Raw genomic sequence first — 27930 nt, forward strand, 5'->3', positions numbered from 1 at the left:
GTATTTTTTGTGTGGTTTTTTTTTTTTTTTTTTTGGAGGCAAAGTCTCTATCTCCCAGGCCAGAGTGCAGTGGCGCAATCTCAGCTCACTGCAACCTCCATCTCCCGGGTTCAAGTGATTCTCCTGCCTCAGCTTCCTGAGTAGCTGGGATTACAGGCACCTACCACCACACCCAGCTAATTTTTGTATTTTTAGTAGAGATGGGGTTTTACCATGTTGGCCAGGCTAGTCTCAAACTCCTGACCTCAAGTGATCCGTCCATCTCAGCCTCCCAAAGTGCTGGGATTACAGGCGTGAGCCACCACGCCAGACCATAATTACACTATTTGAATATCTAGGTCCCAAAAAACTTTCTTTGGTTTATGAATTTACTGCCTTAGATTGTTTCCATGAAATGTTGAGAATGTGTTTACATGATTGAATATTTAAGTTATTTTGTTAGGTTTTCCTTTCCCAGACTATTACTTGGAACAATTGGAGAAGAGTGGCTAATTTAGCCCAGAAAACACAGGGGAGAGTCTAAGCAGAAAGTCAGAAATGGCACAAACTACAGTGCCTCCCATAAGATGAGCAGATAGGGACTCTTCTGAGCCAAGGTTCCATTCAGCATGAGTATTTTATGCACCCACAGCTCTGTGGCAAATGCTTGACTTCTCTTCCGTTGTGCTCCAGGAAAACTGAAATTTGCAACCTTAGGATAAGGAGAAAGTACACCACCAAAACTATAGGAGGAAAATGCAGTTAGTCATCTTCCAGTTGAGAAAAGCAGGGGGAGGAGCTAATACAGTATAGTAGGAATTCCTAATGCCAACCTACTTTCCTTTTGTTTTTTGTTTTTTTTTTTTTTTTTCTGAGACGGAGTCTCGCGCTGTCACCCAGGCTGGAGTACAGTGGTCGGATCTTGGCTCACTGCAAGCTCCGCCTCCCGGGTTTACGCCATTCTCCTGCCTCAGCCTCCCGAGTAGCTGGGACTACAGGTGCCCGCCACCACTCCCGGCTAGTTTTTTTTTTGTATTTTTTAGTAGAGACGGGGTTTCACCGTGTTAGCCAGGATGGTCTCGATCTCCTGACCTTGTGATCCGCCTGTCTCGGCCTCCCAAAGTGCTGGGATTACAGGCTTGAGCCACCGCGCCTGGCCTCCTTTTGTTTCTTTTACTTATATTGAACTTATATGTAAGATTTCATTTTTAAAAGCTGAAACCACATTTTTTTAAAGTAGGAAACCCCCTCCCATCTCTAAATGATCAGACTCAAAAACTAAAGGTCCGGATTATTGGCTCCTCTTCTTCATGTTGGCTCCTCGTTCTTCATCTAGCATAGAGCATTTCACAAAAACAGTTTCTCAAATTGAACTGATGATCTAATATTCAATACAAGAGCCCAGGTGTCCTGATTTCAGATCCGTTATTGCTCAATATGGGCTCTAATCCTTTGACCTGGACCCGTGACTCTTAACTCTGCTGCACATTAGAATCACTTGGAGTGCCTTTTTTTTTTTTTTTTTTTTTGAGATGGAGTCTCGCTTTGTCGCCCAGGCTGGAGTGCAGTGGTGTGGTCTCCACTCACTGCAAGCTCAGCCTCCCGTGTAGCTGGGACTACAGGCGCCCGCCACCGCGCCCAGCTAATTTTTGTATTTTTAGTAGAGACGGGGTTTCACCGTGTTAGCCAGGGTGGTCTCGATCTCCTGACCTTGTGATCCACCTGTCTCACCCTCCCAAAATGCTGGGATTACAGGCATGAGCCACTGCGCCGGCCCTGGAGTGCTTTTAAAGACAACAGATGGAAAGCCCCCATCAAAGGGTAGTTGAAAACAAAATCCTTGAGGCTAAAGCCATCAGTGTCTTAAAAATTCCAGAAGTATTCAAGGATCTCAGAACCCTAAGAGTCTGTCATTCACTTCTATGTAAATGCTGATGATATCTAGTACAGCTTAATGACATACTTCACCAGTAGACACTGGTTATAAAGACAGTACTCTCCAGGCTAGCATGGCAGAGTACTTGGAGATTCTAGCCTCCAAAAAATAACTTAGGTCTGTAAGTTTCTGTAAGTTTAGGGTTCTAAAAGCTTAATGAAAAATGAGGGATACTTATTTTTAATTTATCACACCTGATGATTCAAATCAACAGTGTTTATTCAGCTCTTGTGTTCAGAACCCTTTGGCAGTCAAAATGAAGAACCTCAACATAGAAGATCTAGCCTCTGCCTTTGAGGAACTTGTGATTTATTATCATTGAGTTGAGGAAAAAGAACTCATAAAATATAATAATAATGATACCTAGCATTGACTGAACACTTCCTAGGTACCAGATGCTATACTGAGCACTTCACTAAGCACTTCGCATACACACATGTGAGGACTTAATCCTCACAATCATAACCTTGAGAGTTAGTCTGATTTCAGAACCTGTTCCCTTAACCATCAGTCAATCCATAGACTAGTGAGAGGTAATAAAATGGCTGTTTGCGGGGACAGAGCTGGAGTCCTCTGCTATGTCCTGGGTATAAAATTTTTAAAATCAATTTAAAATAAAAAAACAAAGTGGTTGTTCTTAAGCCACTAAGTTTTGGCTGTTTTTTTTTTCCCCCATACAGCAATAGATGGTAGAAATACTGGTACATAGTAAGTGCTATTGACATCTTAGCTAATATTGCTATTATTATGTAGATCTTTGATGCTAGGTTATAAAATCCAGATATGTGATCAGTAGGGAACTTTTTCTTGTGTGTGTTTTTGTTTGTGTTTTTTGAGACGGAGTCTCGCTCTGTCGCCCAGACTGGAGTACAGAGGCATGATCTCGGCTCACTGCAAGCTCCGCCTCCCGAGTTCAAGCAATCCTCCCACCTCAGCTTCCCTAGTAGCTGGAATTATAGGAGTATGCCACCACAACTGGCTGATTTTTGAATTTTTGGTAGAGACAGGTTTCACCACGTTGCCCAGGCTAATAGGTAGCTATTTTAGATGCTTGGGCAAGAGAGCAATGTGAATTAGATAATACTTTATTAAGTTTGTAATGAAGTATGGCTTAAAAGAAATATTGATTAGTGCAAGAGAAGATATGTTTACGCACTGTATTAGAAGTTTCACAAAAACAGAACTGTATGGAAGTGCAAATCAGTGGTTCAACACAAAATTACATATTACAGATATCTGCTGAAGTTATACAATTGTATACCTTCTGTGATTTAGGATATTGTGTCACCATTAACAATTATTCTTCCTCATGGTAACGATCAAAATTTTACTGGCTTCATCCTAATCTTGTGAATTTTATAGGAAATTTTCTAAAAACAACAAAAGTAAAATTCAAAGTTTTCAAGGTTAAAAAATTTTGAAGAGGTTTGTTTTCACCCAAGGAAGCCCTAGAATACTTTTTCTGAAATGTTGTCTGGCGACTGCTTGCATTTTTGCTGTCTTTTAAGCCAAGGTGACGTTTGTATTGGTCTGGAATTTTTGTCTCTTTACTAAGTAACTGGTTTCCAAATTGCATGTTTAATAACTTCTCATTATGTTGTATAAAGATCTGTGGTGTTACAAGGAGAGCTGTGGAAAAACGACACATTTGTGCTTTATTGTTTTTCTTTTTTTAAACACAAGATCTCACTCTGTCACCCAGGCTGAAGTGCAGTGGCATGATCATGGCTCACTGCAGCCTCAAACTTCTGGGCTCAAGGGATCCTCCCACCTCAGCCTCTTGAGTAGCTGGGACTACAGGTGTGCACCACCATGCCTAGCCTATTTCTTATTATCATTTTTTTTTTTTTTTTTTAGAGATGGGGTTTTGCCATGTTGCCCAGGCTTTTATTGCTTTCCTCACAAAATCAACTTTGTTTAATTGGGGGGATGGGGAGAGTTGTAGAGACTCTACTTGGCCACAGCTAAAATCTGTTCTCTTTTCCATCCAAGAGAGCTAACTGAAGCTGACATGACTTCTGGGAAGTGCCTTGCAGGTGACCTCTGGGCGTGCCCCATGCCAAAGTGTTACCATGAGAAATCAGTCCAACAGGAGTGAGATTTGAATCCTCTGGAAGGATTAAGGCAGGGGAAAAGTATCTGGACAGTATCCCCTTATTTGGAATTAATAAACTAAATTTTTACAGCATAACTCTCTCTGTAGTTATGAGAGATGAGATGCATGTAACAATTAAAAGTTACTCGTTCTTTCTAAAACAACTGTATTATCGGTTTCACTGGCTTCATCCCCATGTTTTGAACCTCATATGTGATAGTACATTTTAGAATCACCATCCCAGCCCCCAGCAGAGTGCTAAACACATCTTTGGAACTCTAAGCACTTCACATACACACATGTGAGGACTTAATCTTCACAAACATAACCTTGAGAATTAGTCTGATTTCAGAACCTATTCCCTTAACCATCAGTCTGATTTCAGAACCTATTCCCTTAACCATCAGTAGACTAGTGAGAGGTAATAAAATGATTGTTTGGGGGAACAACCATTGGGGGATAATTTAGCCTTAGGTACTAGTGCCGTGCCAAGAGCTTTCTGTCCAAATACATATCTTACCTTATTTAATCATTCATTTGGTTCATTTAAATATTTTATATGTCATGCTATTTTTGTTGTTGGACTTGAAGAAATGAGATTCTATATCCAAAAATGCCTTTTTATGCTATAAAAAGGCAAAGGAGCACTAGTATCTCTGTGAGTGGCTTGTATATAATCTTAAAACCATCATTGACTCCAGATCTTTTTGTTAAGCACTTGCCAAAGTCTTCTGAGGGCAGTAAAAGGATTAAGGCATGCATTTCTGAGGCTGGATAGAAATAAATTATAGGTTTCCTTTTCCTTCTTCTTAAATTTGAAAATCATATTTCTTGTAATCCAAGTCATTGATTAAAATGCTGACAGGGCAGAATTTTGTAGCAGGCTGCTAGACATCCCCTTCTAGGATAGCTGCAATCCATGCAGTCATTAGACAAGGAGAATATGACAGGAAAAGTAATTTGGAATCAAATCACAGAATGTCTAGAATGTCATGTTAAGGAGTTTAGACTAATATTATTCTCTGGTCACTAAGGAGTACAAAATACTCTTGAGTAGGGCAGTGACGTGATTGTTGCAGAAATAAACTAGAGCATTGTAGAAGATAGGAAGATGAGAGATTAGAGCAACAGAGGCCACTTAGTAGGCTAATATAACAGACAAGTGCTGATGAGGGTACTTAGAGAGAGATCCACATAGAGGTAGCAACAGTTACAAACCAAATCTACAGGGGCCAAACAAATAAGACAAATGAGTTAGCAGGCCACATGAAGAGCACATGTCCCATCTAAGGGGCAGCCTCTGCTCAGAACTGCCACGCAGGGATGTAGGAACATTGCTATCACATCTTTAGGCTTTTCAAAAGAAGTGCGAAATTTAGATTGTATGTAAAACCTCTTCACTTTCAAATGTTGACTTCATTTTTCAAAAATCCTAGACAGCCAAAACAAAGCACATATGCGGCCAGATGTAGTTAATAGCATGCGAGCTTCACAACCTCTAGCTTTTAGCTTCTGGTTGTGAATTGTAGTTGTGTGGAAAGTTGTAAGGAAAAGGCCTGAACTCTGGGGCCAGAAAGATCTGGATTTGAATCTTGGCTCATCCTGAGATTTTTTTTTTTTTTTTTTTTTTTTTTTTTGAGACAGAGTCTCACTCGTTGTCCAGACTGGAGTGCAGTGGCACGATCTCAGCTCACTGCAACCTCTGCATCCCAGGTTCAAGCGATTCTCCTGCCTCAGCCTCCTGAGTAGCTGGAAATACCGGTGCACACCACTACACCCAGCCAATTTTTGTATTTTTAGTGAGGATGGAGTTTTGCCACTTTGGCCAGGCCAGTCTTGAGCTCCTGACCTCAAGTGATCCGCCTGCCTTGGCCTCCCAAAGTGCTGGGATTACAGACACTAACCACCACGCCTGGCCTCATCCAGGCGTGTTTAACTGTCTGAACTTTTATTAAACAAATGTTTAACTGTCTGAACTTTTATTTTTCTACTCGAAGATGGTGATAACTAAAGATGGAATTTTTTTCATTATTCACATAAAGCACCTAACATAGTGCCTGGTATATAGTAAGTGCACAGCGAATATTTGTTGAATGAAAGACAAGACATGAATTCAACCATAAATTGAATGTCTGCTTCACCAGTCACTGGATATATATTGACAAATAAAACAGACACAGTCCCTATGCTCAACAAGCTTAGCCCAGGTCCTCCAGGTGGCAAATGGCAAAACCCATGATGATGCATGTCAGCATCCTCCACCTTTGGGGTTGGAAGTCACAGGGCATACTTGATTATGTTGGTTTTTAGTGGACCCTAATATTTTCATTTAGGGCAAGGACTCTGTAGCCTGAAGATAGGAATTAGAATACTTTTAGTGAGATACAGCCTAATAACATAATTGAGAAAAGAATGGAAAATGCAAAACTCATGACTCGTGAATAACAAAAGCAAAGATTTTAATAACTATGTATCCCTAAAAAGAACTTTATGAACAGATTATTATTCTAGTTTAATTTTGCTTCAGTGGCACCGTTTCCTTTGTATTAGCCAGTGTTGTTAGCATTTTTGAGAAGTCATAGATTTGATGAGGATTTGTGGAGGAGCTGCTGAATTACAGAAGAAATTATTATGGCAGAAAATCAGTTATGTGTTGCTGTAATAAATACTTGACTCAGTAACTCAGCCAATTCCCTTTATGTCCAAAGTGCAAACATTTTGTACCTAACTCAAAAGGTCTGTTTTTAATTTCTACAGCTTTGCAGTTGTTCCTCTTTGTCACTGATAGATTTTTACATGTTAAGAGAGACATAAAGATAAAGAGAGGTCACTTTCAGAGGGAGTTTTAAGTATTGGGGAGATGAAAACATGGGATTAACCCTCAGTCACAGGCATGTTTCAGTATTGATAGCAGGAGATTACCTGGAAGAAGTCAGAGAACCATCTGGAATGACTGTGGAGTTAGCTGGTTTTATTATACTCTTGGGTGACATTTCCAGCTAATAAAATTAGAATTAAAATTATAATCTTAGAAGCAAGCCTCTGGGAAATATGTAATTAACCTTTTGGAATTTAACAAGCATTGTATGTACCGCCAGTACCTATATTTAAGATGCTTTAACCTAGCATTTGAATTGATGCCAAGATGTGCAAGACATGGTCTCTGCCCTCAAAGGCTATTAAGAGAGAGACTATATGTACACAGATTTTAAAAAATTATTTAGGTTTAATTCATAAAAACCTTAGAAGAAAACCTAGGCAATACCATTCAGGCCATAGGCATGGGCAAGGACTTCATTACTAAAACACCAAAAGCAACAGCAACAAAAGCCAAAATAGACAAATGGGATCTAATTAAACTAAAAAGCTTCTGCACAGGATAAGAAACCACCATCAGAGTGAACAGGCAACCTACAGAATGGGAGAACATTTTTGTAATCTACCCATCTGACAAAGGGCTAATATCCAGAACCTACAAAGAGCTTAAACAAATTTACAAGAAAAAAACAACCCCATCAAAAAGTGGGCAAAGGATATGAACAGACACTTCTTAAAAGAAGACATTTATGCAGCCAACAGATACATGAAAAATTGCTCATCATCACTGGTCATCAGAGAAATGCAAATCCAAACCACAATGAGATACCATCTCACACCAGTTAGAATGGTGATCATTAAAAAGTCAGGAAACAACAGATGCTGAAGAGGATGTGGAGAAATAGGAACGCTTTTACACTGTTGGTGGGAATGTAAACTAGTTCAACCATTGTGGAAGACAGTGTGGCGATTCCTCAAGGATCTAGAACTAGAAATACGACTTGACCCAGCCATCCCATTACTGGGTATATACCCAAAGGATTATAAATCATGCTGCTATAAAGACACATGCACGCACATGTTTATTGTGGCACTATTCACAATAGAAAAGACTTGGAATCAACCCAAATGTCCATCAATGATAGATTGGATTAAGAAAATGTGGCACATATACATCATGGAATACTATACAGCCTTAAAAAAGAATGAGTTCATGTCCTTTGCAGGGACATGGATGAAGCTGGAAACCATCATTCTCAGCAAACTGTCACAAGGACAGAAACCAAACACCACGTGTTCTTACTCATAAGTGGAAGTTGAACAATGAGAACACATGGACACAGGAAGGGGAACATCTCACACCGGGGCCTGTCGTGGAGTGAAGGGCTGGGGGAGGCATAGCATTAGGAGAAATACCTAATGTAAATGATGAGTTGATGGGTGCAGCAAACCAACATGGCACATGTATACATATGTAACCTGCACGTTGTGCACATGTACCCTAGAACTTAAAGTATAATTTTAAAAAAAGTATTTAGGTTTAATTAATGGTTTAGTGTTTAGTTTTTAAAACCTAATTGTTGGCATTTTAAAAATATTATCTCTTAATGAGCATACAAAAATAGGAACAACATAGGAACTTCATATAATATATTTTCTTATAAAACAGTAGAGTATTATTTATTTTTTAAAAACTCTACTTTGATCATCTTTGTTGTTGTAGAAATACTAATACTTTATATTGTTATTATGGCTACTATTTTATCTTGTATCAAGCCTAAGAAAGGTTGTAGCATAGCATTTCGGCACATTTTAGAGCAAAAAATAGTCCTAAATGTAATAGAAAATAGAGTGAAATAATTGTTAAAGAAGTATAAACAAAGTTCTAGGCCAGCCATGGTGGCTCACGCCTGTAATCCCAGCACTTTGGGAGGCCGAGGTGGGTGGATTGCTTGAGGTCAGGAGTTTGAGACCAGCCTGGCCAACAAGGTGAAACCGTGTCTCTACTAAAAATACAAAATTTAGCTGGGGATGGTGGTGGGCGCCTGTAATCCCAGCTACTTAGGAAGCTGAGGCAGGAGAATTGCTTGAACCAAGGAGCCTGAGGTTGCAGTAAGCCGAGATCGCCCCACTGTACTCCAGCCTGGGTGACAGAGCGAGACTACCCCTCAAAACAACAACAACAACAAAGTTCTACATAAGATAGTGTCATAGTCTGCTCAGGCTGTCATATTGAAATACCACCGAGTAGGTGTTTTAACAACAGAAATTTATTTTCTCAAGATCAAGGTTCCAGCCAATTCACTTTCCGGGAATGGTTTTCTTTCTGGGTTACAGATGGCTGCCTTATCACTATGTCATGTGGCGTTTCTTTTTTTTTTTTTTTTTGAGACAGAGTCTTGCCCTGTCGCCCAGGCTGGAGTGCAGTATCGCCATCTCGGTTCACTGCAAGCTCCACCTCACGGGTTCAACACCATTCTCCTGTGTCAGCCTCCCGAGTAGCTGGGACTACAGGGGCCCACGACCATCTTCAGAATGTGGGGTGGCAGGGAGAGAGAGAGAACGCGTGAGCGTGTGCAAGACCAAGCTCTCTATCTCAGGATACTAATCCTGTTGGATCAGGGCCTCACCCTTATGAGCTCATATAACCTTAATTACTTCCTTACTACAAATATGGCCACACTGGAGATAGGGTTTCAACATATGAATTTGAGGGAAACACAAACATTCAGTTTATAACATGTAGTAAATAAAGAGGGAGCAAACAGGGAGGGCATTTTGAAAGAAGTAGCATCTGAATAGGCCCTTGAAGAATGGATTTGAACCATTAGAGATTGGAAGGAGGGATTCCAAGTAGATGAAACAGCTTGACCAATATCATGGCAGGGAGAAAGCAAAGAGTGCACTTAGTACACAGAGCTTTCAGCTCGTTCACCTGTGGATACACCTATAGAAGTGAATAATATTCAGAAAGTTGAGAAAGGGAGGATGTGACCAGATTGTTTAATACCTTATAAAACATCTGATGCTAGCTTCAGCACTGCTCTATCTAGCTGTATGACCTTTGTTATGTTTCTTTACTTCTGTTTATCTCGGCGTTCCCATGTATTACTGAAAAAAAATCTCTGAGGTTTGTTCTAACTCAGTGAGTCTATACTGAATAACAAGTAAGTGATTCAAGTTTGAGTGTTATGTGTTTGGGTGTGCCTGCATACTTTCACGTTTGTGTCTCACACCAGCAGATGTGCACCTTCTGCAAATTTTTGATAATAGGCAGAAAAATCTATTTTGGCTTCCTAAGTTGAATTTCAATTCCCTCCCCGCCCAGCCCCTCCATGAATTGGGAAGCTTATTCAGCATATTTCAAGTACCCAAACTGGACCTCGCAGGGAGGATTGACCAGGCAAATAGAGAAGATATATGGCTTCCCCTGCCTTGTTCCACACTCTTTTTTCCACTTCTCTGGCCCTGTTATTTTCTCCTGCTTTTGACTTCATTTCCCTCATAACTGGTCTTTCTCCCCTGTTACGGAAACTTAATCCCAAAGCCTTCTTTCATATTCAGTTATGGAAATTGGGTAAAGGTATCCTCAAGCCTATAGTAACATTTGCTTTGTATTAGGAAGTAGGCCTCAAACTATGCAAATGAAACATAAATAGCAAACCTCTACACATTAGTAAATAGAGGAGCTAGTGGGTAGGAGGAAGGTGGATTTTATGGTGTTCCTAGAAGCCTTAGAAGTGAGAAATGATCCTCTGGAGCTTGAAGACCATCTTCAGTCCTAGAACAGTTTAATGTAACTTTATAGCTGTTTATTCTTAGCACTGGACCCGTCTTGGTTATTTTTAGCTAGATAATTACTGCTGTTTACTCATTTTCTAGAATTCTAGGCATAATTATTGGCTTACCCATGCAACTACTTTGATAACTTTGACCCAGTCTATATGATTTGATAGATAATTCTTCCTGGGAAATGGCCAATAGGTAAACAGCTTGTCTGTCATTCTAGAGGCTCAGTGTTAATGAATCTTTCCAAAATAAATACCGTCTAGAATTAAAGTTGAAGAGCTGTTTTCCTCAGAAACAGAGGCATATTTCTCCTCAATAAATAAATGTTCTTATAATCAGCTTACAATGCTAAGTTTTTCTTCCAGTAATAGGTTGGTCTCCTTCTTTATCTTCATGTAATATTTTAACTTTTTATACTATTGGCTCATCAAGGTTGATTGGTTAGTCTACTTTTAGCAGATGTACGTGCAAGTCAAGAGGTGTTATTTTAATAATAAACTTAAGCTAGGAGCTTAGGTGACTCATCCGATAATATTCTGTAAGTCAGAGCCTCTTCAAGGCCCAACCCCATATTTACTGCTTTGTAGCCTCCACTTTGTGTAGACACGACCTCAGTGAATCACACTGGCTGGCTGTCACTCATTCTCAGAAGACCACAGCATCAAAATAAAACCGTTAGAAAGTATAAGCACTGAAGTAACAGTTACAGTTTAAATGCACCCATGGTTGACTGTATCATGGAGGCAACCTACAATTTGAGTCTTTGTTTGGTCATTGACAAGAGTCTTAAGTTTTTTTGTCAAAATGTCAGTGAAATTTGAAAAATTGAGCCCCTAAAAGATACTGATTTTCTTGTTTATAGGAAATGCTTTTTAAGACTTTGCTTTTTGTATCTCTGATAATTTTTTTAGGGGTCTCTGGAAAAGTTGAGTAGACAGAAACTAAGGAAAGAAGAGATGTAGTATAAAACTGTAATTCAATAGTACTGTGATTTCTGCCTTCATCTAGTAAGTAGAAAATAGTATAAGGAATAAGTTTTTACTTAGATTCACTATTATGTACTTGGCAATAAAAATTCAAGTTAAAAATCACTTAGAATGAGAGCTTCCTAATTGTGTTTTGCTTCTAGATTCTCTTTGTCATTAGAGTAGTCTCTAAGATAGTAATAACATTATCCGGATATAATGAGAGGATTTAAACTCTAAAGTTCAGTCATACAAGGAAAGAAACATACTCTTTCAAGGGACTTACCTTTGTCTTTTCTTTAAATCCTAATATAGTGCTGACCTACTAAATGAAAGATCTTTGGAGCTAAATGATAGCCAGCTTTCTAGGTATATGCCACCTCACTGCCCATGCAGATCCCTAAAACTGCTCACTGTTCCTCTACCTAGGCAGTTGCTTCTATTTTCCAGTTATCTATGACTGCCTATGTGAGTTTTCTGCTGTTGTACCATGACCTTGTGCAACTATGCTGCTGCCCCCACTATCCCTTGAGCCCCTGGCTGCTGCTTCTGTTTTCTAAATACATATTGGTGGATCTTCTTGTGTTCATGTGGTAGAGCTGCCCTGAAATGAAGTTAGCACTATACACCATAATCTTTTCAGCTTTGTGTCCATGTTTCTTTTGCACTGTCAGACTGTGGTGAATGACTATAACCAACACTTGTTGTTGTGAACCAATATTTTTACGCTGCACTAATCCATATCACTTTAAACCTTTGTGACGAACTACATAGAGCATTTTTTAGTAATTTTTTTTTTTGTTTTGAGATGGAGGCTCACTCTGTCGCCCAGGCTGGAGTGCAGTGGTGCGATCTCGGCTCACTGCAACCTCCACCTCCGGGGTTCAAGCGATTCTCCTGCCTCAGCCTCCTGCCTAGCTGGGACTACAGGCGTGTGCCACCGTGCCCGGCTAATTTTTTGTATTTTTAGCAGAGACGGGGTTTCACCGTGTTAGCCAGGATGGTCTCAATCTCCTGACCTCATGATCTGTGGCATATATGCATACATTTCAGAAATATAAAGATTACAGTTTATTACAAAAACAGAGGTCCCTATTCTTCTTTTATGATGTGCTTTTCAGACACAACTATGTTGAACTCTTCAGCAGTTTCTTTAGGTTATTTGGCTTAGCATTTATTATTATTATTATTTACTCGAACTCCTGATCTCAAGGGATCCACTTGCCTCGGCCTCCCAAAGTGCTGGGATTACAGGCGTGAAACACCATGCCCGGCCTCAACCTTTATTTTAAGTTCAGGGGTACACGCAGGATGTGCAGGTTTGTTACATAGGTAAATGTGTGCCATGGTAGTTTGCTGCACAGATCATGCCACCACCTAGGTATTAAGCCCAGCATCCATTAGCTATTCTTCCTGATGCTCTCCCTCCTCTCACCCACCTCTGACAGGCCCCAGTGTGTGTTGTTCTTCCCTATGTATCCGTGTGTTCTCATCATTCAGCTCCTGCCTATAAGTAAGAACATGCAGTGTTAGGTTTACTGTTCCTGTGGTAGTTTGCTGAGGATAATAGCTTCCAACTCCATCCATGTCCCTGCAAAGATTATCATCTCATTCCTTTTTATGTCTGCATAGTTTCCATGGTGTATATATACCACAATTACTTTATTGAGTCTGTCATTGATGAGTATTTGGGTTGATTCCATGTCTTTACTATTGTTAATAGTGCTGCAATGAACATATGCATGCATGTTTCTTTATAATATAATGATTTACGTTTGGGTGTGTACCCAGTAATGGAATTGCTGGGACAAATGGTATTTCTGCCTTTAGATCTTTGAGGAATCACCACACTGTCTTCCACAAGGGTTGAACTAATTTACACTCCCCCCAACAGTGTAAAAGTGTTCCTTTACTGTGCAACCTCACCAGCATCTGTTTTTTTACTTTAATAATTGTCACCCTGGCCGGGCGTGGTGGCTTACACCTGTAATCCCAGCACTTTGGGAGGCCAAGGCGGGTGGTTCACGAGGTCCGGAGATCAACACCATCCTGGCTAACACGGTGAAACCCCATCTCTATTAAAAATACAAAAAATTAGCTGGGCGAGGTGGCGGGCACCTGTAGTCCCAGCTACTCGGGAGGCTGAGGCAGGAGAATGGCATGAACGCGGGAGGCGGAGTTTACAGTGAGCCGAGATCGCGCCAATGCACTCCAGCCTGGGTGACAGAGCGAGACTCCGTCTCAAAATAATAATAATAATCATCATCATCATCATGTTTGGCGTGAGGTGTTACCTTATTGTAGGTTTGATTATCATTTCTCTAATCAGTGATGGTGAGCTTTTCTTTATATGTTTGTTGGCCACATGTATGTCTTATTTTGAGAAGTGTCTGTTCATGTCCTTTGCCTACTTTTTAATGTGGTCTTTTTTTCTTGTAAATTTACTTAAGTTCCTTGTAGACTCTGGATATTAGACCTTCATCAGATGGATAGATTGCAAAAATTTTCTCCCATTCTGTAGGTTGTCTATTCCCTCTGATGATAGTTTTTTTGCTGTGCAGAAGCTCTTTAGTTTAATTAGATCCCATTTGTCAGTTTTTGCTTTTGTGGCAATTGCTTTTGGCGTTTTCATTATGAAATCTTTGCCCATGCCTATATCCTGAAAAGTATTGCCTAGATTTTCTTCTAGGGTTTTTGATAGTTTCGCATTTTACATTTAAGTCTTTTATCCATCCTGAGTTTTTTTTTTTTTTTTCTTTTTTTTTTGAGATGGAGTCTTGCTCTGTCTGATCTCGGCTAACTGCAAGCTCTGCCTCCCAGATTCACGCCATTCTCCTGCCTCAGCCTCCCAAGTAGCTGGGACTACAGACGTGCGTCACCATGCCCAGCTAGTTTTTGTATTTTTAGTAGAAATGGGGTTTCACCATGTTGGCCAGGGTAGTCTCGATCTCCTGACCTCATGATCCCCCCACCTCGGCCTCCCAAAGTGCTGGGATTACAGGCGTGAGCCACTGTGCCTGGCCAGGTAAATTTTTGTATAAGGTGTAAGGAAGAGGTCCAGTTTCAATTTTCTTCAATATAGCTATCCAGTTCTCCTAGCACCATTTATTAATTGGGAATTCTTTCCCCAGTGCTTGTTCTGTCAGGTTTGTCAACGATCAGATGGTTGTAGGTGTGCGGTCTTATTTCTGAGTTCTGTATTCTCACTGGTCTATGTATTTGTTTTTGTACCAATCCCATGCTTCTTGGGTTCCTGTAGCCTTCTAGTATAGTCTGAAGTCAGGTAGCATGATGCCTCCATCTTTGTTCTTTTTTGCTTAGTATTTTCTTGGCTATTCAGGCTCTTTTGGTTCCATGTGAATTTTAATACAGTTTTTTTTTTCTAAATCTGTGAAGAATGTCAATGGTAGTTTAATGGATATAACATTGAATCTATAAATTACTTTGGGCAGTATGGCCATTTTCACAATATTGATTCTTCAAATACATGAGCATGGAATGTTTTTCCATTTGTTTGTGTCCTCTCTGATTTTTTTGAGCTGTGGTTTGTAGTTTTCTTTGAAGAGGTCCTTCCCTTGCCTTGTTAGCTTTATTCCTAGGTGTTTTACTGTTTTTCTAGCAATTGTGAATGGGAGTTCATTCATGATTTGTCTCTCTGCTTGCCTGTTGTTGGTATATAGGAATGCTACTGATTTTTGCACATTGATTTTGTATGCTGACTTCACTGAAGTTGCTTATCAGCTTAAGAAGCTTTTGGGCTGAGACAGTGGGGTTTTCTAGATATAGGACCATGCCATTGGCAAACAAAGATAATTTGACTTCCTGTCTTTCTGTTTGAATACACTTTATTTCTTTCTCTTGCCTGGTTTCCCTGGGCCAGAACTTTCAATACTATGTTGAATAGGAGTTGTGAGAGAGGGCATCTTTGTCTTGTTCTGGTTTTCTTTTTTTGTTGTTGTTACTTGGAACTTTATTTGAGGAAAAACAAGATAAACGTATCAAAAGAACACACAGGTTGAGGGTGGGGGGGCGCAGCCAGTGGCGGCAGCAGGGGTGGGCATCCGGGCTAAGGCTTTACTTAGCGGCAGTCTCGTCGGATTTTGCAGCTTCTGGGCCCCCAAGCTGGGCCCGCGACTCGAAGGTGACCGGGATGGTGATCTCGTTGGACTGTGTGGCTAGCTTGGGCATGGGGGCTTCCATGGTCAGTGTGCCCTCAGGGGACAGGGAGGAGGAGACCTGGGTGGGGTCCACACCGGAGGGCAGCGTGTATTTCCGCGTGAAGCACCGGGAGATGTAGCCATGCTCGTCCTGCCGCTCCTTGTGCTTGCCTTTTGGGGGAAGAGGGAAATCAGACTATCGTCTTGTTCTGGTTTTCAAAGGGAATGCTTCCAGTTTTTGCCTATTCAGTATAATATTGGCTGTGGCTTTGTTATATATAGCTCTCATTATTATGAGGTATATTCTTTCAATACCTAGTTTATTGACAGTTTTTAACATGAAGGGATATTGAATTTTATCAAAGGCCTTTTCTGCATCTATTGAGATAATCTTGTGGTTTTTGTCTTTAGTTCTGTTTATGTGATAAATCAAATTTACTGATCTGCATATGTTGAACCATGACTAGCCTGGCCAACATGGCAAAACCCTGTCTCTACTAAAAATACAAAAATTAGCCAGGCATGGTGGCATGCACCCGTAATCCCAGCTACTCAGGAGGCTGAGGCACAAGAACCACTTGAACCCAGGAAGCGGAGGTTGCAGTGAGCTGCCATCGCACCACTGCACTCCAGCCTGGGTAATTGAGCAAGACTGTCTCCAAAAACAAAAAACAAAAACAAAAACAGAACAAATTTTCAGTGAATGCTTATGGATAGATTTTTTGGGAGGGTTTGTTTCTAAACTTAGATTTAATGATAATTTAATGGTGAACCAAATATGTTTTAAAATTTATGAGTTGATAAAGATATTAATTTTTAAAAACCGAACTAATTGGTTACCTGTGGTAGACACTAGAAAAACAACTTACTGTTTTTAAAATTGTTAAACAAAGGGATTGAATCAAATATTTATCCTGCTTTTCTAATACAGACTATGCCTGTGGTTCACCAACAGTTGATAAGGGAAACTTTCTTTTATGGAAGTACTCTAGGCCGGGCGCGGTGGCTCATGTCTATAATCCCAACACTTTGGGAGGCCGAGGTGGGCGGATCACAAGGTCAGGAGTTCAAGACTAGCCTGGCCAACATGGTGAAACCCCATCTCTACAAAAACTACATAAAAGAATTAGCCGGGCGTGGTGGCAGGCACCTGTAATCTTAGATACTTGGGAGGCTGAGGCAGAGAATTGCTTGAACCCAGGAGGTAGAGGTTGCAGTGAGCTGAGATCATGCCATTATACTCCAGTCTGGGCAACAGAGCAAGACTCCATCTCAAAAAAAAAAAAAAAGAAGTACTCTAACTAGTGAGTGAGGAAGTAATGCTAGAATTAGAATATCACAATTTTACCACTTCTAATTATTAACAAATCTGGGCATTGACAATCAACATCGTCTAACATAACAAAAGGAGAGACAAACAGATGTGCCCCGTGAGTGCTACGCCTCGGGGTAGTACTGTCTGAAGTATTCTTGCCAAACAAGCCTGAATCTGATAAGCCTCTAGATTCAACTACTGATTTGTAGGAAAACACAGAGGACAAAAGAAATGTGTCAGATGTCACCACTGGGATGCAGTCAGACTGATGGAAACTTTATGGGACAAATGATCCAGTTTTTTCAACAAATAAATTGCAAGTGGAAAAAGAAACTAGAATAAAATCGATGCTAGCAATATGCAGACTAATGGTAATATATAATTATTTGACCTTAATTCCTACTTGAGTTAAGCAAACTGATGGTAAAAATAGCAGAAAAACAAACTTTTTTACATTTAACAATTGTAAATTTGAACAATGACTAGATATTTGATATTAAAGAATTTTTATTAATACATAACTATACATTTTTATGAGGTACAAGGATATTTCAATACATGTATACAGTGTGTAACGGTCAAATCAGGGTAACTAGAATATCCATCACCTCAAACGTTTGTCATTTCTTTGTGTTGGGAACATTTCAAATCTAGCTTTTCTGAAATATACAATAAATTATTGTTAACTGTAATCACCTACTGTGCTTTCAAACACTAGAACTTATCCTTCTAAATGTATTTATTCCCCCCTCCCCAGTAGCCCTTCCCAGCTTCTTGGAACCATCATTCTACTCTCTACTTCCATTAGATGAACGTTTTTTGCTCCCACATATGCATGAAAATGTGATATTTATCCTGTGCCTGGCTTATTTCATTTAACATAATGACTTCCAGTTCCATCCATGTTGCTGCAAATGACAGGATTTCATTCTTTTTTATGGCTGAATATTATTCCACTATGTATATATACCATGTTTCCTTTATCCATTCATCTGTTGTTGTACACTTAGGCTTATTCCATATCGTGGCCCTTGTGAATACTGCTATAATAAATGTAATCTCTTTGATATACTAGTTTTCTTCCTTTTGGATATATATCCAGCAGTGGTATGGTAGATCTACTGTTATTTTTTTTTTTTTTTTTCAGTTTTTTTTTTTTTTTTTTTTTTTTTTTTTTTTTTTTTTTTTTTTTTTGAGACAGAATCTCGCTCTGTCGCCCAGGCTGGAGTGCAGTGGAGCGATCTGGGCTCACTGCAAGCTCCGCCTCCTGGGTTCACGCCATTCCCCTGCCTCAGCCTCCCGAGTAGCTGGGACTACAGACGCCCGCCACCACGCCCGGCTAATTTTTTGTATTTTTAGTAGAGATGGGGTTTCACTGTGTTAGCCAGGATGGTCTCAATCTCCTGACCTCGTGATCCACCCGTCTCGGCCTCCCAAAGTGCTGGGATTACAGGCGTGAGCCACAGCGCCTGGCCTGATGGTGAGCATTTTTAAATATGCCTGTCGACCATTTTTATGTCTTCTTTTAAGAAATGTCTGCTCAATCATTTGCCCATTTTTTTAGTCAGTTTTTTGCTTTTGAGTTGCTTGCATTCCTTATATACTCTGGTTATTAATCCCTTGTTGGATGGATAGTTTGTAAATATTTTCTCCCATTTTGTACGTTGTTTCATTAGTTTGCTGATTGTTTCCTTTGCTGTGCAGAGGCTTTTTAACTTGATATAATCCCATTTGTCTATTTTTGCTCTTTGTTGCCTGTGCTTTTGAGGTCTTGCCCAAGAAATCTTTGCCCAGACCAATGTCCTGCAGCATTTCCCCAATATTTTCTTCCAGTAGTTTCATAGTTTCAGGTCTTACATTGAAGTCTTTAATTCATTTTGATTTGATTTTTGTATAAGGTGAGAGATGGAGGTCTAGTCTCATTTTCCTACGTATGGATATCCAGTTTTCCCAACACCATTTATTGAAGAGATTGTTATTTCCCCAGTATCTGTTCTTGGCACCCTTGTGGAAAATCAGTTGGCTATGCATACATAGATTTATTTATGGGTTCTCTATTCTGCTTTTTTAGTCAATGAGTCTGTTTTTATGGCAGTACCATGCTGTTTTGGCTAATACAGCCTTATAGAATATTTTGAAGTCAGATAGTGGGATGCTTACAGCTTTGTTTTTTTTTTTCCTCAGGATTGCTTTGGCTATTCAGGGTCTTTCTTATGTGATTCCATATGAATTTTAAGATTGTTTGGCTAGGACTTCCTGATATTAAAGAATTACTGTTAATTTTTTAAAATAGTGGATTTGCAAAATACCTACATGAAATGATTTCTTATTAGAAAAATAACCAATATGCAATAACCCCAAAATGCTTATTGGTATAGATAACAATGAGAATTACCACATTTACTGGGACCCGTGTCAAGTACTTCCAGGCCCTACTAAATGGTGCTGAAACCAATAATCAATAGTTGGCAGTTGAAATATATGATGATATTTATGCATCATTGTTTATAATAGCAAACAGTTGGAAATAATACAACTGTCTATTAACAGAAACAAGACAACGCTGTATATTCATACCATGGAATTCCATACAATAGTTAAATTGTGCAGTAGTTGAAAAACAAGACTCTATAAGCCAAACTGGCTGGGTTCAAATCCCATCTCTGGCCTGTCACTCCCTATCAGTGTTCCCTTGAACGAGTCACTTCTTTTTGCCTCAATCCCCCCCCGACTTTTTTGGTTTTTTTTTGAAACAGTTTTGCTCTGTCATCCAGGCTGGAGTGCAATGGCACGACCTTGGCTCATTGCAACCTCTGCCTCCCAGGTTCAAGCAATTCTCCTGCCTCAGCCTCCCAAGTAGCTGGGATTACAGGCATATGCCACCACGCCCAGCTAATTTTTGTATTTTTAGTAGAGATAGGGTTTCACAATGGTGACCAGGCTGGTCTTGTACTCCTGACCTCAGGTGATCCACGTGCCTCAGCCTTCCAAAGTGCTAGAATTACAGGCATAAGCCACCGAGCCTGGCTATTTCCTCATTTTTAAACAGGGGAAATAATGGTACCTATCTCAGCGGGTCATAAGATTGTAGTGAGGATTAACTGAATTGATAAATATTTATACTGAAAATGTATTATACTCAGAATAGGTTGGTTATAATAATTTTTTCTTATTTTAAAGACTTTTTACAGAGATATTTTTAGTTGTCAGATAATTCTCATTACCTGAATAAATCTAACAACATACTGCATGAAAAACCAAGTTGCAGAATGAAACACAACATTGTACTACTTGTATAAAATTGTCCAGCCTAGGCATCATAGTGAGACCCCCATCTCTACAAAAATTTTGTTTAATAATTAGCCAGGCATGGTAATGCATACCTCTAGTCTCAGTTACTCAGGAGGGTGAGGTGGGAGGATCACTTGAGCCCCAGAGGTTCAGACTGCAGTGAACCAAGATCATGCCAACTGCACCGTAGTCTGGGCAACAGATGAGACCCTGTCTCAAAAAAAAAAAAAAAAAAAAATTAAAACCGGCCAAAAATAAGAGGATTAGGAGAATTTAGATCGTATCTTATATTTTTGAGACCACCAAACCCAGGCAAAGGACTTGACAACTGTCTTGCATTTGATGTCTACAAATTTCTGGACCACAAAGGAAAGAAATTGATTTATCCTCTGAACTCTTGATATTTACTAAACAAATTAAGACACAGAATCATTAGAAGCCTAAGTGGTTTAAAACTGGAGTTCAGCTGGGCCTGGTGGCTCATGGCTTTAATCCTAGAACTTTGGGTGGCCAAAGCGGGAGGATCACTTGAGCCCAGGAGTTTGATACCAGCCTAGGCAACAAAGTGAGACCCCATCTCTACAAATAATACAGAAGTTAGCCAGGCATGGTGGTGTACGCCTGTGGTCCCAGTTACATGGGAGGCTGAGGCAAAAGGATTGCTTGAGCCCAGGAGGTTAAGACTGCAGTGAGCCTCGTTTGTGCCACTGCACTCCAGCCTGGGTCACAAGACGAGACTATGTCTTGAAAAAAAAGGACTTTAATCCTATCATCCCAACTACTGACATTTATAGAACCTGGCACATCAAGTGAATACTGGACAATGCTGGTGGATGAATATGCCTCTCATGCAGAAATTGTATGCCTCGATCTTCGGAGCAATCCAGAAGGGGTATAGACTATTCTGAGTTTAAGGATACTTGTACTGTTCAATCTCTGAGTATCAGGTAGTAAAACAGGAAAAAATGTGGAATACGCTTTTAGTCACCCCATTTAACTAAATGGATTACTCACTATTCTGTAAATCCCACTAACTAATGAACATAATATTCTAAATACTCATTGCTTATAGGCCATTCTCTTTCTGCTCCTGCTGAGTTGTATGTTTACAAAAGCCAGTTGTGTTTTGTCCCAATTAATTATATAGTTTTGTTAGATATCACATAAATAGATGAAGTATGAGTTATATACATGAAAAGCATCAATAAGGGATAGAATAAAACCTGCAATATAACTGATATATTCTTTATGGACATACACAGGTAAAAAACAAAATGGGAATGATAATACCTAATTCATGATAATGGTCACCTCTAGGATAGGAGAGAAATAGAATCAGGAGAGGTATACAGTGGACTTGTATGTATTGTATGTCCTTTCTTTAAAAAAAAAAGGGGGGGAGGGACAAAGCAAATATGTTTAAGATGTGATAAAGCCAGGTTTTGGATACATATTTTTCCTATTCCTATCTTCCTTTTGTTTGTCTCTCAAGACTAAGCAAAAGAAAGACTCCCAATTTCATCAGAAAATGCTCTAAAATTAATTATTAAAGGGATTTATTATCTGGACTTGGTGAGACCAGAGCAGAATCACAGGAGGACTTGCTAGCACCATCCTTGAATTGTGCGGTTAGTTAGGTACACTTACATTCCAGGGACCAGAACTAGATAGGAAATCACCAGCAATTTAAACAATGAATCTCTGCATTATTCTTTAAGACCATTACATGTTTATGGATAAGTCCTGCCAGCTAGCCTTCTTTCCTGAAATCTGGTTTTCCCTGAGATCCCAAACTAGAGCCTTGAGCTTGGGGAACAAACATATCTAGCCAGACAGGCCTTTGACAGGCCCCTCATGCTGATATCTTAACCTTTCCCTGGACCATCTCATCTCTCAGATGATTTACGTCCTTTATTTGGATTTCAAACTGGCCTGCTGGTAGGTGAGCCCCATGAGTTTATTCTTCATATCCTGTCCCATGCTGGGTTTCCTTTGAAAGCTTTGTGGAAAATGAATGGCATTGCTTAATCTGGTATATTCAAGGGCTATTTTTTCTAGATAAAGAAGAAAGTCAACGCATTCTTAAACATCTCATAAAATTGCATGGCACAATATCACTTGTTTCCTTAGGACAGAATCATAAAAATTATTATGAAATATAAATATTGTTGCCAGAATTGAAGAGAATGAGAGATGTGATTTGGCAAAAGCATTCCCAACCAGCACCACCGCTCTCACACCCTCAGTATGAGTTAAATCTCATCTTTGTGCAGTGTTAAAAGATTATGATGCTAGTGTACAGACCAATTTGTAAAACCATCTTGTCTTGGGAAAGTTTTTTCTTCAAACCAGGGAAATTATTAGAATAAAAAAATTAAATACAAAATAATAAAGAAAATTTTTAAAAATAAATTATTACAATCAGAAGATAGTTTTATCCGTAGATGCTTATTTTCTCTGTTTACTAAAACTACTGCTACTGTCCCAGGTTATACTGAATTTGAAACCCTAAAGTCTCATTACATCTTTTTCTACATAATTATATTACAGGTTTGTTTGTAAAATATCTTAATTTTGTATCTTACAGAGACAACATAGAGTAATGGAAAGCTTTATTTCTGTTCCCATCTGTTCTACTCATCTTGCCATATGACCTTGCCATATGACCCTGAACAGTTCTTTTTCTTTATAGATTCTCTCAAATGCACAGTGAACACCTGAAATATTTACCTTACCACCCACTTTCTATCCCAAGCTGACTGCAAAGTTCCATTTTTGCAATTTGTAGATCAAGCCATGATAGCGTCTAGGCAGAATAAAGTGATACTGCCCTCTGCTGGTCCTGAGAACACCCATCAGTGAAATGGCCCTGCCCATCCTCACTGAGGCACACAGGGCTCCTTGCTTGTGGTTGACCAGACAAAGCAAGAAACCACAAAGAAAGAAGGCAAATTGCATGTCTAGAAAAAGAATAATATTTTAAGTATTTGGAGGTTAATGATTTCTAATGCACATATCAGGAAATTGTTTTATCTACAGGCACTTATTTTCTCTGTTTACTAAGACTACTGCCACTATCACAGATGCCATAGCCATTTGTGTCTGTCTTGCCACCAAGTGTTTGTACTATAGTCACTTTACCCTGCTGTGATTCTCACCTAGTAAGCAGGCTGTGGGCCCCTTTGGGCCACTGTCACTCTGTCTTGCACCATTTTTCTTCCTTGGGACATATATAGTCCCCCTTTTGTTCAAATTACTTAGATTAGTTTTTGCATATTCAACTTTTAGTTTGTGAATAAACATGAAGATACAGGTTGAGTATCTCTAATTCAAAAATTTGGGCCACACTTGGTGGCCTAATCCTATCCCAGCACTTTGGAAGGCCGAGGTAGGGGGATTGCATGAGGCCAGGAGTTCAAGACCAGCCTGGGCAACATAGTGAAAACCTGTCTCAAGAAACTTTTTCTTTTTTTTTTTTTTTTTTGAGATGGAGTCTCGCTCCGTTGCCCAGGCTGGAGTACAGTGGCACGATCTCAGCTCGCTGCAGCCTCCGCCTCCCAGATTCAAGTGTCTCTCCTGCCTCAGTCTCCCAAGTAGCTGGGATTACAGGTGCCCGCCACCACACCCAGCTAATTTTTATATTTTTAGTAGAGATGGGGTTTCACCGTATTGGCCAGGCTGGTCTCAAACTCCCAACCTTCAGTGATCTGCCTGTCTCAGCCTCCCAAAGTGCTTGGATTACTGGCGTGAGCCACTGTGCCTGGCCTCAGAGCGAGACTCCGCCTCAAAAAAAAAAAAAAAAAAAAAAAAATTTTAAAATTAGCCAGGCATGGCAGTACATGCGTGTAGTCCTAGCTACTCAGGAGGTTAAGGCGGGAGGATCCCTTGAGCCCAGCAGTTCTAGGCTGCAATGATCTATGATTGTCATCAGCCTGGGTGACAGAATGAGACCCTGTCTCCAAAAAGAAAAAAGAAAGTCCAAAATGCTCCAAAATTCTAAACTTCTAGCAGGCTGGCATGATACTTAGAAGAAATGTTCATTGGAGCATTTCAGATATTAGATTTTCAGATTTAGAATGTTCATCCAGTAAATATAATGCAGATATTCCAAAATCTGAAACAGTTCTGGTCCCAAGTATTTCAGATAAGGGACACTCAACCTGTAATGTCAACTCACATGTGCCAAGGAAAGCAAATATACACCATCAGTGAGAAAAATGCTGAAGAAAGGTGGGGCTTCATTATACACTCAGATTCCTGTACATCTCTGTTAAGTTTTAATAAAAGATGTTTAATTAATAACTTTTTTGGTGTGTTGATTATCCTAAAAGTGCTTTATGAGAATCTGATAAGGATTTGTTTAAAGCTCGTTTTTTTGGAGCTTATCTATATTAATATAATTTCAAGACTTCAACATTTTTAGAGTCGCCGTTGATTATGTTATGCTGCATTTGTAAGAAATGGTACTGCCCTTAGTATACTCATGGTAAAGGCAGTTGAGAATTACAGTTTTATCTCATTTGAGTTTAGTGCCTTTAAAATCTCTTTCAGGCTGGTCATGGTGGCTCACATCTATAATCCTAGCACTTTGGGAGCCCAAGGCAGGTAGATCACTTGAGCCCAGGAGTTCAAGACCAACCTGGGAAATATGATGAAACCCCATCTCTACAAAAACCCCATCTCAGCTCACTGCAACCTCCACCTCCCAGTTTCAAATTTTTCTACAAAAAACAGCTGGGTATAGTGGTGCACACCTGTAGTCCCAGCTACTACAGCTACTAGAGAGGCTGAGGTGGGAGGATCTTTTGAGCCTGGGAAGTTGAGGCTGCAGTAAGCCACGATCATGCCACTGCACTCCAGCCTGGGTGACAAAGCCAGACCCTGTCTAAAAAAATAAAAAAACTGTTTCAAAATAGGCTTGTGGGCCAGGCACGGTGGCTCAAGCCTGTAATCCCAGCACTTTGGGAGGCCGAGACGGGTGGATCACGAGGTCAGGAGATCGAGACCATCCTGGCTAACACAGTGAAACCCCGTCTCTACTAAAAAATACAAAAAACTAGCCGGGCGAGGTGGCGGGCGCCTGTAGTCCCAGCTACTCGGGAGGCTGAGGCAGGAGAATGGCATGAACCCAGGAGGCGGAGCTTGCAGTGAGCTGAGATCCGGCCACTGCACTCCAGCCTGGGCAAGAGAGCCAGACTCCGCTTCAAAAAAAAAACAAAAAAAAACAAAATAGGCTTGTGTACTGCTACTGAAATAATTGCTGGTCCTTACAGTAAAGGACTAAAAAATGAAGGAGGAAAAAGTGTGTAATCCATGTCCCAAGTGTCTTCATGCAGAGTATATAAGGAGCTTGTGATTCAGTGTGTGTGGCTTCTGCTTACGCACTCACAAAACCACACACATTTTGTTCATGATTTCCCATAGGTAGACAGTAGCTGTTTGTTAAATGAGCAGATAGACGACATGAAATCCAACAGTGATCCCTGTGCACCCTCAAAGAACTCCTGATTTTTGCTTCATAGCCACAACTTACAGCCACTTAATAGGGAGAATTGAGGTTATAGCCAGTTAGCTCAGCAGCAGTAACACAGTCCTATCTTGAAAAGGTCTTACACATGGCGTGTAGTACACAGAGACTCTTCAAGGCAGAACCACAACCACCTGGCTTCTGACTACACAGGCACTACGTTTTGTGGTCTTCATGATACCTATTCCAGCTCTAGACCAAAAAGGAGATTAGCATGTATTAAGCATATAATTTTTACCGGATGTCTTATATATCTGGTATACATTCCTAAGAAATAAACCAACTTTTGTTGTGTAACTGTTATATAACCTTAGTAATCATCTTCAGTGTCCAACATTTCAGAAGAGACTCGGCTTATTAAATTGCTTCAAAAGAAAACTTACCAGAAACTTTAGTTCTACTCACAGAAAATAGATGAACTCAATTCCAAAGAATAAAATGGGCCAAAAAAATGTTTATGGAAAATGGTACCTACTTTTTCTTGGAAAATTATGAATTTTTTAAAATTTGAAACATCCTTAACTTTTAGAGGTGAGAGAAGTAGTTCTAGAAAGATGACTCAAGTCACTAACTGAAATTTAGCAGTGTAAATTATCTTTAAAATTTGAAAAGCAATGTTATATAAGTTTTTTTAGAGGTTTCAAGGCAGAATATTACTTTAGAAACAAAATCATAAAGTGAGGGGAAAACAGAAGTGCTAATTGGCAGTTAATTTGGCATTTAATTTATTTTGATTTACTTTCAGTTCTTTTGAAAGACAATTTGATGTTGTAAAATGAGCAGGGGTTTTGGAACTAAACAAACTTAAATATATATGAAGTGCCTTCTAAATGCCTGCAGAGTTCATTTTCCTTCCCTCTGTTGTTAATCATCTCTTAAGTTTACTCTTACTCTGAAACCCAGCAGGAAGTCCCTGAAAGGAAGGCGGTTTGATTTGTGTTTATCTTTCCCTGCACAAATTTGGTTACCAGAAAATGCCCTTGAAGCCCAGGACAGTCTTCTAGAGAGTACGTGAGCCAGGCAGCAGCTTTGGTGGGGAGGTAATGGGCTGGAATGAGCAGTAGGAAAAGTGCGGTTCTCCTGAGTCCCTAATTCATGCTATATCCTCATTCTGTGTGTAAGGCCAAAGCTGTAGGTTCACTCACATATCAATTGCTGTCTCTTAAAAAGAGTACCCTAAAGCCAAGTAGAGGAAATGTTAAATTATCTGGAGTTTTATGTTTACATCGTGATGGATTTTATTATATGCCCTAATTGTAATAATATTCACTAAATCTACAGTGCCTCCTTTTCCTGTATTTTCTAATTGATATAATAACAGCTTTGATTTTTAGCTGTTACTAAAATACCCATTTTGATAAAGTGACTGAGACTCTCAAGGATCCAACAGCAAGCCCACAGTTGCCAGTTAAAAAAGAGTAAGTTGCTGATTGCTAAGCCTGTACTACCATAAGATATTCTTTAGAGAAATCCTTTGATCACATCTATGATTAACTGTGGCCCCTGTGACCTTATGAACTGTTATAATTCTGCCAGCCCCATGGTGATATATTTTGTGTATTCTCACAGAAACTTGCCCCTGGAGTCAGCCAGTTTGCTTATACATGTGTACAAGACCACCCCATTTGGACAAATCAGCAGTTTTGGGAGACAACCTTTTACAATGCAGTGCAGGAACAGGTTCGCTCCCTTTATCTCTCAGCCAAGGAAGACAATCATGCCCCGCATCTGAAGCAAAAGGTAAGAGAGAAGAAAAGAACGCTAATTGTGTGGGATTAGGATTCTGGCTTTAAGGAAAGCAGACCTTCCCAGGGCAAAAAAAAGCTCTAGCTACTTCCTATCAGTGTATTTGGGTTTTATTTAGGGAGCCCTGTGATATCTTTCTTCTGTTGTTTTCAGACATTATGTTTTTCCATAATAACTTCTTAATTCAGTTCTTCAGCACTAGGATTGTTTTAATATACTTTAATAAATAAGAATTTCCTGGAAATGATTATAGGAAGTTGAATAGAAAGAACAAACCTAGGCCGGGCGCGGTGGCTCACGCCTGTAATCCCAG

At 39.8% G+C, this 27930-nt stretch overlaps 1 protein-coding gene and 2 long non-coding RNA genes across 13 annotated transcripts in view; 2 read left to right on the top strand and 1 right to left on the bottom strand.

Moving 5' to 3' along the window:
* SBF2 (SET binding factor 2) overlaps nucleotides 1-27930 on the top strand; it is a 528961-nt gene that overhangs the window by 422537 nt on the left and 78494 nt on the right. For all 11 annotated transcript variants that reach the window (XM_077963424.1, XM_077963415.1, XM_077963418.1 and 8 more), the window contains one exon: nucleotides 27441-27611. In XM_077963424.1, coding sequence (XP_077819550.1) covers nucleotides 27441-27611 — 171 coding nt within the window. The remainder of the gene's footprint in view (nucleotides 1-27440; nucleotides 27612-27930) is intronic.
* Nucleotides 16-20588, top strand: LOC144334309 (uncharacterized). The gene is made up of 3 exons (XR_013404024.1): nucleotides 16-69; nucleotides 9255-12132; nucleotides 20363-20588. It is a non-coding gene; the product is annotated as an uncharacterized LOC144334309 (long non-coding RNA).
* Nucleotides 8977-17031, bottom strand: LOC144334308 (uncharacterized). Its single transcript, XR_013404023.1, has 2 exons — nucleotides 16359-17031; nucleotides 8977-12309 (listed from the first exon to the last, which is right to left on the bottom strand). It is a non-coding gene; the product is annotated as an uncharacterized LOC144334308 (long non-coding RNA).

Source organism: Macaca mulatta, chromosome 14 (genome assembly GCF_049350105.2).
Source record: "Macaca mulatta isolate MMU2019108-1 chromosome 14, T2T-MMU8v2.0, whole genome shotgun sequence".
Lineage (NCBI taxonomy): Eukaryota > Metazoa > Chordata > Mammalia > Primates > Cercopithecidae > Macaca > Macaca mulatta.